Source organism: Calypte anna, chromosome 26 (assembly GCF_003957555.1).
Source record: "Calypte anna isolate BGI_N300 chromosome 26, bCalAnn1_v1.p, whole genome shotgun sequence".
Lineage (NCBI taxonomy): Eukaryota > Metazoa > Chordata > Aves > Apodiformes > Trochilidae > Calypte > Calypte anna.
In genome coordinates, this window is record NC_044271.1 from 3,311,952 (window position 1) to 3,323,854 (window position 11,903).

An 11,903-nucleotide genomic window follows, 5' to 3' on the forward strand; every position below is an offset into this window, starting at 1 on the left:
CGGGGAAGGGGGGCGGGGGGGCTCAAGGGGCACCAGGGGGGTCTTTAAATATTCACAGTGTGAGGGTTTAAAGTTGCAAATCGGGGTGGGGCAGCCCCGGGGGGTGGCCTGGTAGCTGGGGTCCCCCTCCTCATGTCCTCTCCAGGATGCTCCAAGCCTTGGGAAAAGCCGAGTGAGGAGGGGGGGTGGGGGGTGCTGCTCCAAAATCCCACCCTGCTGGGGTGGGAAAAGAGTTGGGGGTGTTTTGGGAAGTTTGATCCCTTTGGTCCTCTCCATCTTCAGAGCAGGATCTGTCACCCACAGCCATCCCACGGTGTCACATCAGCCACTGCCACCCCTCCGGTGACAATCCAGTCTTCCAGCCCTTTGCTTCCCAGGGGTCCTGGTCGTCAGGGTGCATCCCCCCATCCTCTCATCCCTGCCCTGGAGTTTTTGGTTGTTGGTTTTCGTTGTTTTGTTGTGGTTTGTTTGGTTTTTTGGCAGTCTCTGGCCAGCAGGGAGGGAGAGGGCAGCCCCGGTGTGTGGCAGGACTGGAGGGAGCAGAACATCCCGACCCTCCTTCCCAGGAGCATCTGGATCCATCCCCCGAGCAGCTTGACATTGGGCCCTGGGGAAAGGAGGAGACAGATGAGGAGGAGACAGGGGAGCAGGAGCTGAGGTTCTGCCAAGGAGGCAGAAACACAGGAAAAAAAAGGAAAAAATAACCCAAAACAACCCACAGGAAAAAAAAATACTGTGTATATCTAAAGAAAGTGCTTGGTAATGGATTAATGGGCTGCAAAACCACATGCTGGCAGCTCTGGGGTGCAAACCTGCTCCTCCAGCCTCTGCTTGCAGCCAGATTTCCCTGCCTGAAGCCAAGGTCAGTGCTGGTGGGGACATTTCAGGGACTCGACCTTGTCCCCACTGACCTGGCCATGAGCCCTGGGAGGTCCCATCCAAGCCCTGCTCACCTTAGAGGTCCTCAGTCTCCAGCTCTGGACATCCCCTCGCTCCCTGTAGTGCCCTGGGAGGGAAAAATCACAGGGGTTTAGGGTAGGGTGCGAGTACCCGAAGCCCCTCACCCCTAAGCAGGGTGGCATGGCACCCACCTCCTCTGTGGCTCCTCGGGGTCTGTGTCCCCTTCATCCAGCGACCGCTCCAGGACCTGTGTGGAGAGAGGGGACACAGGGAAATGAGCCCTGAGAAGGGGAGGGGGCTGGGAAAATGGGAGGGGAGGAAGAAGCTGGGAAAAGAGAGAGAGGTTTCCCCCCCAGGGCTACGAGGAGGGGGGTGGATCTCTCAAGTAACCACCTCCCACCCTGCCCAGTATCCCCACTTATCCCCCACACCTCAAAACGCTGGGGCAAGAGGGGCCCAACTCCCAGGGAAACTGAGGCAGGGGAGGCACGAGGGGGGTGGAGGCGAGGCAGTGCCTTACCCTGGATTTATACTTGTAGAAGAGGAGCCCTCCCATGGCCAGCAAGACGGCCACCACGCTGGCCACCGTGATGTAAAGCAGGGGCTCCCGGCGGCCCTCCCTGGGGGGCGGCTCCTTCCTGCGCTGCTCTGCGCTCAGAACAAACCCGGAGTCAAAGCCGGGCCCGGGCGGGTCCTGGGGCTCCCGCAGCCGGCTCAGCCCCCCGCCTCTCGCCCCATCCCCGGGGCCGCCCGGGACCGGGTCCCGCATCATCCCCGGGGCCATCCTGGTGAAGCGCAGTTGGCCGACGGGCTGGGAGGCTTCGGCAGGACGGATCCTGCCCCCTGCACCGGGAGACGGTGCCGGTCTGGTGGTCCTGAGCCCGGCAGGGTGGTCCGGCAGGATGGGTGCTCCCGGCTGCTGCCGCGGGGGGAGCGGGGGGTTGAGCACCGCTCCGGTGGTGCCCTCCTCTACCAGGGCTCCATCCCCACGTAGGATGGGGACGTCCAGCGCTGCCAGGCTGAGGGTCCCAGGTGGTTCCCGGGGGGTTTTGGTGCCGTCGGATGGAGCCGTCTGCTGCTGCTGCTGCTGCTGCTGCGTGGTGAGGAGGGGAGATGGCACGGACACCGTGTCACCCACCCCGGCACCCAGGACCTCCTCGGTCCCGGAGCCACCGTCCATGCTACTGGGGGGCTGGGAGAGGGCGTCTAAGACAGCGAGGGTGGCATGGAGGTGGCTGTAAGGGAGCTGGGTGCTAGCGGGTGCCACCTCGCTGCCGACATGGGTGGCAGCAGAGAGGGACGGCTGGGTGGCAGGAGGGAGGGCAGGGGACAGGCAATTGCAGTCAGGATCTGTCCCCACACCTGAAAGAAGCAGAGAGAAGAGATGGACTCTGGGGTCACCAGCCTCCAAGAGGGACAAAGCCAGCAGAGTCAAGGGGTACAGCGGGGGGGGGGGGGGCAAGACCCCCGTCCCTCCCCATAGCCCCGGGCAAGAAGGTCAAAAAGTCCCCCAAAAAAATAAGGAGAGGGGAGGCGAGGCAAGGCGCAGGCAGGACAGACACAAAGGGGACAAGCAGCAGGCAGGATGAAGCAAACCCGGGTCCCCTGAGCCAATGGCAGCAGTTATCCAGGGCTGGCAGGAGCTGAGCAGTCACGTTTTAATGTCCCCCCCGGGCACAGGGACACAGCAGTCAGACTTCTCCCTGGACATGCAAACACACAGCGTGGGTGCTCGCCAAAGCACGGATGGCAACAAGGGCTCTTCTACCCCATCAGGCAACACTCTCCCCAAAGGCTTAGACAGGGGAAACTGAGGCACGGGACAGCTGAAGTGAGGTCATGCAGCACATCGGTGGCAGAGGGGTCGCGGCGCTTTGAGTTCTCCATGTCACACTCAACCCAGGTGCTGGGGCTTGAGATGCCACCAAGCCTGATGCCTCCAGCCAGGCTGATGGAGATGCCTCCTTCTTCCCCCTCAACATCTCTCTCCAGACTCATTTCCAGCAGGATTCTGGCACAGATCCCACCTCCAAAGGGTGGTCAGCTCTTTCTCCCAAACCCAGCTCTCCCCAGACACAGAGTTCACCAAGGCCACCCCATGGGGATGGCCACCAGCCTAGCAACAGAGACAAGGACCAAGGCAGAGCCGTGCCCAGGGCGCCCGCGTGTGCCCCGGGCTGGGGACACGCGGCTGTCAAGCTGCTCCATGCAGGTGACCCCAAGCTCCAGATGCAATTTCTCAGCGTCTCACCTGGAGAGGATGCAGCTTTCCTGGGTCCCAAGCACGCCCTGCGATAGACCTGGCTGCAATCCTTCTCAAAGCTCTCCTGGTTCTGCAGCAGCTGGTTGATGTCTTGGAAAAACTCTTTCACCAGCACCAGCATCTCATAGGGGGAGGTGGTGAACTCCTCAAAGCACATTTGGGACAGCTGGAAGAAGACCCAGGATCAGCATCAACTCCACAACAGTGTTGAGCACCCAGTGTCACCACCACGCTGCACCCAGGGCAGGATTTGACCCCCCCATGGCTCCCTGTGTCTACACACACCACGATCCCTGCTCCACCTCAAGGTCCTGCCCATGTGGGCATGCTCCAGACACCTCATTTTACCCAAAGATGAGAGCTTGGATTTGTTAAATCCCCTAAATCCAGCAGCCCAGGAGGCAGGGGACACCATACCTTTCTCTCCTCATCATCCTCATCCCTGATGCAGGGGTCAACATTCTCATCGATGCTGCTGTACATCCTGCGCACCGTCTGCATCTTCTTGGCATTGGAAGAGTTCTCCTTGAACTCCGTCCTCTCCAGGATCTTACCCAGCAGAGGAAAAGCAGCTTTAACGTAGCAGACAGAGTCGTTCTGTGAGGACACAAATTCCCCGACACACACCCCCCCCCCAGAAAAAAAATAAGTGATTGGTTACTGGATAGGTAGAGGGAGCATCACTCATCTCACTCTGCCCTGGGGAAACTGAGGCACGGAGGCATAAAATGCCACTCTGTGGTCCCACAGGCTGCCCAAGCTGGGAGTTGGCAACCACCTGGATGGGTCCCCTGGGAAGGAGGACAGGAGAGGGGAGACTGGGGACCCAGGCACCTCCCCCCTCTTCCCAGCCATGCACCAGCCATCCCTCCTCCCTGTCCCCTTCTGTCCCCCACAAGGAGCCACTCACCAGCTGCATCTTATCGATGAACTTGAAGGAGACCCTGCCCGGGTGCTGCATCTGGGTGTCAGCCTGGAAGGAGAGAGCAAGGATGTCACCCCACAGCACCCAGGGAAGGGAATAACACAGAGAGAAGGGACAGAAATCACAGAATTACCAGCAGAAACAGAACCCCAAGGGCATAAAGGGGATTCTGAGCCCTCAAAAATCCACAAGGCTTGAGTGGGTGAAAGTCTGCCTCTCTTCTGCTTCATCTTCCCTACAGCTGAACCTCTGACTCCCAGGAATCCAACCCCAGAATCCCTGCACCCACCAGGATGCACGTTCCCCCTGCCTGCTGCAACCCCTCCTCTCTTCTTCGTCCTCCTCCTCCCAGCACTCGATTCTCCCTTGCTCCACTCAGCCTAAGCTGAAAGAGAGCATCCTGCCAGGCAGGAGGTGACTGTCACACTGTAGGTCACATATCCCCTGACACCAGGGTCCCTCACACAGCACTGCCAGCACCATTTCCCACACTACAGCCCTTTTCAAGGAGGGTAAAAACCCACCCTAAACAAGCCCCCTTGCCTTCGGGATGACATCCCAGGCTGGGAGGATGAAGGCTGCCAGAATTGCCGGCCGGCCCTCGGTTCTGGCAGCCCTCATCCTCCCAGCCTGGGATGTCGGCCCGGAAACAATTGCTGCATTATCCCACAGGGGTTGGAGGCTCCTCCACCAGAGGAGAGAGCTGCAATCCTCAGCAAGGAAAACCACAACTTCCATTCAAACCTGCTCCAGCCCCTTTATTCTTCCTCTCCTCGCCATCACCATGCACCCATTTTTTTGCAAAGCAAAAGAACCACCCCAGGGTGCTGGGGCTGCAGGGCAGAGCAAGCTGAGCTGGCACACTCAATACCTCTCAGCTCCTGACATTTCAGTTTGGTGTTTCAAGAGGAAGAGGTAAAGAGAACCCCAGACACGGTGGTTACACACTGCGAGGGGAAAGGGGTGGGGGGTAGGGAGAGCTTAAAAAAAAAAATATAAAAATCAAGGGAGGATTCGGAGGCGCCGCTCTCACCACCCCCGCGCACCCCATTCACTGCCAGGGCGGAATTTAATCTGCGACAACAAGGCAAATAAATCCCTGCGTGCCCCCGATTCCCTCTTTCTCTCCCCCCCTGGAGCATCCGCGTGATTCCCCCTCTCCTCGGAGGTGAGCCAAGGGCCAAAGCAAGATAGAGTCCCCAAAAGCTGGGATGGGGCCAGGAGCTCATCCCTGCGGGGTGAGTGTGAGCACCCAAGGGATGGAGGCACCCATCGCTCTAGCCTGCCTGGCTCCACCTCACCCAGCCAGCCTGGCCAGCGGGCCCCCCTCACTGCCTGCCACCCACCCACAGCCCCATCGCCAGCCCAGCTTCCAGGCAAGCAGCTGGACTCAGGAATGCAGCCGGATTCCTCAGCTTAACCCCTGCGCAACTGCCCGCAAAACACCAACAGCCCCGAAACCACCACTTCCCCACCCCCCCATCCTCTTCCCGGACACCCTCCTGCTTCCTCTCTTCTTCCATTCCCTTTTCCTCTTCTTCCACCCCTCCTACCAACACTTTTCCACAGATCACCTTCACTAAAGGCACTGTGCACTGCCACCCACCCGGTGCCCGCTTGCTTGTCCCTCCTGCGCACAGATGCTCAGCTCCTGGGTACCACCACTTCACAGGTAGAGTTGAGAACAAGCCAATTTGCTGATTTTTCAGCCCTAAGTAAGGGTTGATATACTCCTGCCCGGCCTCAAACAAGCCCCCATCCCATGGAGAAGCACACACATCACCCCTCAACACACCCCCCCCCAGGGGGAGTCACTCACCAGCTCCTCCAGCTCAGCCAGGTGCCTCTCCGTGATGATCTGCTGGCAGTAACTGTTCTGCTCAGTCTCATGGATGCTACAGACCAGAAGGAGGAGGAGGGAGGAGAGCAGGGTGCAGCGGAACAGGGACACCTGAGCACGGCAGAACAAAGTCTTGGAGCAAGGCTAAACGCTCCACTCACCAAGCCCTCTGCCCTTCCCCACCATCCCCCGGGGGAACAACCTTGGTGATGGATCATGGGCCACCAGGACAACCCCCCCCCACAAGTCCTCCAACTCCCGTTGCCTGTCCCCATCCCGCTATTTTTAGGAGCTCCAGGTCAGCAGGGATTTTCCCAGTGCCCAGTGCGGGGGCTGCGTGGCCAGGGCCCGGCTGGCACAATCCTGGAAGGGGCTCCCAGTAACCTCCACACTGCACATCGAGTTTTTATCCCCTTCTCCCGCACCATTTTTCCGTCTCTCCTGCAAATCTTCTCCTTCACCCAGGCCCCAGGGAACCATCTGACACACTGACCCACCCATCCCCAAAAGTTGTTTTCCCACCCTCCGGACAACCCCTGCTCCAGCCTCCAGTGCTTGCACCCGCCGGGCTCTTTCCATGCAGCAGCTCTGGCATCACCCCAAATTCCCCTCCCAAATCCTTGCAAAGAAACGGGGAGGCCCCGAACCGTAACGGGACCGCGGGTGGGCAACGGGGCTTGACCCAGGGCCAAGACCCCCAAGGTGGGGATGCAGCAGCCCCCCCGGGGTGGGTTGTTTCTGCACCCCTCCTCGCTGCACCGGCACGGAGAGGGTGCTTGGATGATGGGGTAAGGAGGGGGGGAATTTCCCCTGGAGGTTCTCCAGAAATCCTCCCCTCTTGTGAAACTCCCAAAATGCCGCCCGGGCCACCACCGAGCCACGGCCACGGCTGGCCGGAGCCTCACCCCGCCGGGGACGGGACAGGGCTGGAGCCGAGAACCGGAGAGGAAGAAAAAAAAAAAAAAAAAAAAAAAAAGGAAAAGAAAAAGAAAAAAAAAAAAGGATTTCATCCCACAGCTCCGGGGAGCCGGAACGGGGCTGGAAATGAGAAGCGGGCTGGGGCTGCAGCATCACCCCGCAGCTCCGGGAACCGGGACGGGGCTGGAGCATCCCCCGCTGGGAGCCGGGACCCCCCCGAGACGGGCTTTACCGCAGCCCCCTGCATAACCGGGGAAGGCGGCCAAGGACAACCGGGGGCTGCCGGAGCGGCGGGGACTTGTCCCCCACAGCCCCCCAGGTGACCCCGCACAGGTGGCACAGGAGGAAGGGGCGGTGGGAGATGGGGTGGGGAAGATGGGATAGGGCTGGGGGGGTGGGGGGATGTCCCCTCGGCGGGGGTTAGAAGAAGAACCCGCCGTACCTTGGCTCCGAGGCGGGGCATGGAGGCTGCCGTGGGGTCGGGGCTGCGGCAGAGCTGGGTCGGTGTGGTCGAGGCGGCGGCGGGGCCGAACTGGGCCGGGCTGAACCGCCGCCGCCGCCGCGCTCCCCTTTATAGCGGGGCGGCAGCATGTGGTTTATGAGAAAAGGGGCTGGCGGGAGGCCAGCGGCCGCGAAGGACATCGGCCCCGCTCGGCTCACATCGGCCCCGCTCGGCTCACATCGGGCCGGATCGGCTCGGTTCGGCTTCGATCGGCTCCAATCGGGTCGGCTCGTTGGGGAGCGGGGGGCAGCCGATCGGTTCGGCCCCCGCTCCTCGGGGGTGGTCGGATCGATTCGGTTACGAGAGAACCGCTCGCGTCGAATCGGATCGGGTCGGTTCCAATCGGATCGATTTGGCACACTGTGCTTCATTCAACCCCGCTCGGCTTTGGTCAGCCCCGACCCGGTCCTCCCCGGTCCAGCCCCGCTTGGCTCGGTTTAGCCCCGTCGCGGCTCGACCCGGTTCAACTCAGACCCGACCCAGCTCAGCCTCGGCTCTGCCCCGTCCCTGAAGACCCGCAGTGCCGGGCACTGTGTGCGCGACCCCCGCACCCCCTCGCCCCTTCGCAAGCAGACGCACACACATGTACACATGTACATCCGTGCACACCCGCTTGCGTGTCCTTGCACACCTTCGGACACACGTACACACGTATGTGCACATGTGTGCCCGCGCCGGTGATGGAGTCACATCCCCTATATGTGCATGCAAGCCCTTGGAACATGTATGTATGTGCACAAGCATGTGTGCACAGCACTGGGGCATGCACACTCACCCCGGGTAGTTGTACCCCCATGCGCACGCACATCTCTGAGCCTTGCACACACGTGTGTCACAGATCCACATGCACACACACAGTACAAACACAGAGCCCTGGGGCTTGCACGTGTGTACATGCATGCACACGCACATACACATGCAAGCACAGATCCCACACCTATGTTGTATGCACACGTGAACACGTGCACACACCTCCCACACACATGCACACCCCATGTGCATACATGCATAAAGCCCTGCGTGCACACAGGGGTGCACACACGTGTGTGTGCCAATACAGCCCTACACATGTGCACACACACCCCACACGAGTGGGGTTGCACCCACACAGGGCTGCAGGTGACAGAGGGTGCAGTGTTGGGGGGTGCACTGGGAGCACCAGGGAAGGGAGTTTGGGGTGTCAGGGGTGTGAGCAGGGCCGGGAAGCCAACAGGGGCACAGTGTTGGGAGAGGCCCTGGGCTGCTCCTGCAGCTCGGGATTCCCGATCCCACGGCTGTTTTTCCGGGTACTGGTGCCAGGCAGGAGGTGGGTAGAGGTGTGAAGGAGTCCGTGTGCGTGGGCATGCAGGGACAGATCTGAGTGTGCAGGGACAGATCCATCTGCACAGGAATGCACAGACAGATCCATGTGCATGGATGGACCCCCACACACACGGATGGATCCACATATTCATGGCTGGACCCACGCAGACAACCAGATCCATTTTCATGGTGTGCACAAAGGGACCCAAGAGCGCATGGAGGGCTCCGTGTGCCAGGCAGTGCATGAGCAGTCCCACCTGGGGACAGCCTGGGGACAGAGAAGCCACAGCACAGCAGCGCTGGCCACGCACAAAGCTCCATCCTCCACTCCGCCTTTTCTCCCGTTTGCCGCCGGTTTGTTTGCAGGCAACTGGAAGCAATTAGTTACCACGAGGTGCACCACTGCCTTGGGAAGCGTTTGTCACCCCGGCAGAAGACAAAAGCAAAATCCTCCCCCTACAGCACTGGATGCCAGCCCCGGGGCTGCGGCTGAGCCAAGGGGACAGTGACAGGGGGGCCACGTGTCTGTGACAGCCACCACATCCGAGCGTGGAGGAAGAGGTGGTATCAGCTCCCCAGGGCTGGAAACAATGAGAGGGGTTCAGAAGCTGCTGAGGGTTTTTCCTGGTGCTGAGATAAGCCCCCGGCTGAGCAGAGGGTCAGGGTGGGGGGGACCTGGCGGAGGGAGGAGGAGGATTTGGGGTTGAGGGAGAGCTGGGAGCTGTCTGGAGATGGAGACAGCAGTGACAGCCCTGAAATGGCACTAAATCTGCACCGGCACATGGGTGTCACATCCTTATCGCCCGTGGGTGGCCCTTAGCAACTGTGTGATGATAAACATGGGTGCTGAGGATGATGGGGATGGAGGGGGAGGAAAGAGTGAAAAATGGGGTAAAAAATGAGCTGTGCTCACAAAATAACTTGTGTCTCCCCCCAGATGCCAAGAAGTTACCTTCATTCTCCACCAGGAGCTGCCCTGGGGGCAGGACGCAGCACTGGGACAATGCCAGGGTGGGCACCCAAAGGGCACCACTGGGTGACACCAGCCCTGGGAGTAGTGACTCATGGGGACCCTGTGCCAGCGCGTGAGGCCCTTGGGCACCGGCTCAGCACCACGCTGCTTCTTATCTCCTGCACACTCATGCCCTCCCTCCTCTTAAGTGACCGGAAAAGTGTCACATCCCCGGGTCATGGGACGAGACAACACGGGTAGGGGGACAGAGGGACAGCTTGGGTTAATAATGCACCCCCTGCGTGACAGGGCGAGAGCAGGGGCCACCTCTTATTCTTTCGGCAGGGAAGTGGCTTTTGCCTCTCCTCCCCTCCCAAACCTGCCGAAATCCCTGAGTCATGGGGCAGAAATAGAGGTGACAACAAAAGTGGCAGCGGGTGACAGCAGTGGCAGCAACACCCTGTGCATGCACGGTGGCCAGCAAAATGTAGGTGGGGGGTGCACAATCTGGGAATGGGAGCAAAATCTGGGGTGGTCACCTTTCCCAGTTACAAACTGGGATCAGTGGGACTGTCACTGCTCTGGAAGGTGTTCCCATCTCCCCCGCAGTCATCTCCAAGCATTTCCCAGAGGTGGAAAAGCAAGATGAGGCTATGGGGGCTCCTGAGCATCCTGGTGAGGGGCGTCCCAAAATCTGCTGGCTCTCAGCACAGAGGGGTGTAGGGATGCAATTCGGGGGGATGCAGGGATGCAGTTCAGGGGGATGCAGGGATGCAGAATGTCCTGGAGGGGCTGGAGCAGCCACCAATTCTATCCCACATGCAGCCACCTCTTCTCCGTGTCCCACTTCCTCGACCTTCCAGCTCCAGGAGCTCCACCTTCAGCATTTTCCCCTCTTCTCATCTCCCATGGGAGCAGGAGCACATCCCAACCCAACGTCTCATTTTGGGAGGCTTTTTCCAGCACCAAAAAGGCAAGGAAAACCTACAGCACATCCGAATTACAACCACCCCACCACCACCACAGCCCAGCTGTGTCGGAGAACCAACAAATGGCTTCCATGGAGAAAGTTATTTCCAGCAAGAAAGTGCAGAGAGCTCTTAATCAGTTCCTTCCCGGTGATTCACCACGGGGCTGGACACTCTCCCGCCGCCAGTGGACAAGTCTGCAGTGGAGCCAGGACCTCGGTGCCTCCCTCCCTCCTTCCCCCCCACCAGCACCATCTGGGCTGTAGTGGTGTGTGCCCAGGCTGGAAATCCCCGTGGGAATGTCCCCAGACGGTCCCTTGAGGAATGCAGGTGGCGGCTGTCCCCCTGCCAGTGCTGGGGACTTGGGATGTCACCAGCAGGCGACAGGATGAGGCTGGAGCCTTCATCCCCTTTCCTCCCCTCCATCCCTCTAGCCTGCTCCACATTGGGACCCCTCCGTCCCACTCTGGATCCCCCCCCCACACCTAATCCTGATCGCCCTGTCCCCTGGCTGAAGCACCCTCCCTGTGGGATGGGCACCCACTGGAGGGGAGTGTTGACCGGGACACGGTGGGCGACCATGCTGGCCACGAGAAAGTCCCTATTCTAGAGATGTGGCAACCCAGGGTCCTGCTGTCCTCAACCACGGACAGTCTCAGGGGACCTGCCACCCCCCAGCCCCACCCCCCTGGAGCATGTTGGGGGGTCCTTAGGTAAGCATAAAGCTCAGCCACTTGACTCGGGGAGCGGTGGGTGCCGGGTGGTGAGGGGGGACAGAGGACGGGTTGAGACTACAAATGGGTCACCAGAGTGTCCCCAGACCCTCGCGGCTCCGTCTGAGACACATCAGGCTCCAGTCCCGCTCCTCCCTCCGCTGAGGAATGCGGCCGGAGCCGGAGCCAAACGCTTCCCGGGCGATCGCCCTCCAGCACCCACCGAAGCTGGGGTGGGGGGGAGACTGAGGGGAGACAGGAGGTGCCACCGGCAGCCCCTCGGCTGCTGTAACTTCGGGGTGGCAGCATCCCCACTGGTGACTACTTTCTGAGAGGCTACACCCATGGGTGCCCAGGGTTCCCCTGACCCCTCCCCCCCCCCCGGCCCCGGGATCCCTTTCTCCCCTGCCGGGGTGGGCTGGGGGACTCAGCCTCCAATGTGCCCCATCCCCTTGCTCAGCTCCACACAGGGAGCACCCACCCGCTTGGCATCCCCTTGCTGCTGCCATGGAGCTGTGTGGGTGCAGCCCTCTGGGTCAGCCTGGCTGGAGCCGAGTGGGTTCTGACCCATCGGGGAGGGGTGGGGGGATGGTCCGAGGGCTGCGCTGGGAGCAGTTGGG

General features: G+C 60.7%; 1 protein-coding gene across 1 annotated transcript; it reads right to left on the reverse strand.

The window, feature by feature from the left end:
- Window positions 1-472: 472 nt before the first annotated feature.
- On the reverse strand, window positions 473-7,401 carry CSF1 (colony stimulating factor 1). The gene is made up of 9 exons (XM_030465580.1): window positions 7,289-7,401; window positions 5,908-6,039; window positions 4,074-4,136; window positions 3,581-3,760; window positions 3,152-3,329; window positions 1,421-2,262; window positions 1,092-1,147; window positions 954-1,006; window positions 473-607 (listed from the first exon to the last, which is right to left on the reverse strand). Exons 1-8 carry the CDS (start codon window positions 7,307-7,309, stop codon window positions 955-957), a joined length of 1,524 nt encoding a protein of 507 aa, XP_030321440.1. The 5' UTR covers window positions 7,310-7,401; the 3' UTR covers window positions 473-607; window position 954.
- Between the last annotated feature and the right edge of the window lie 4,502 nt (window positions 7,402-11,903).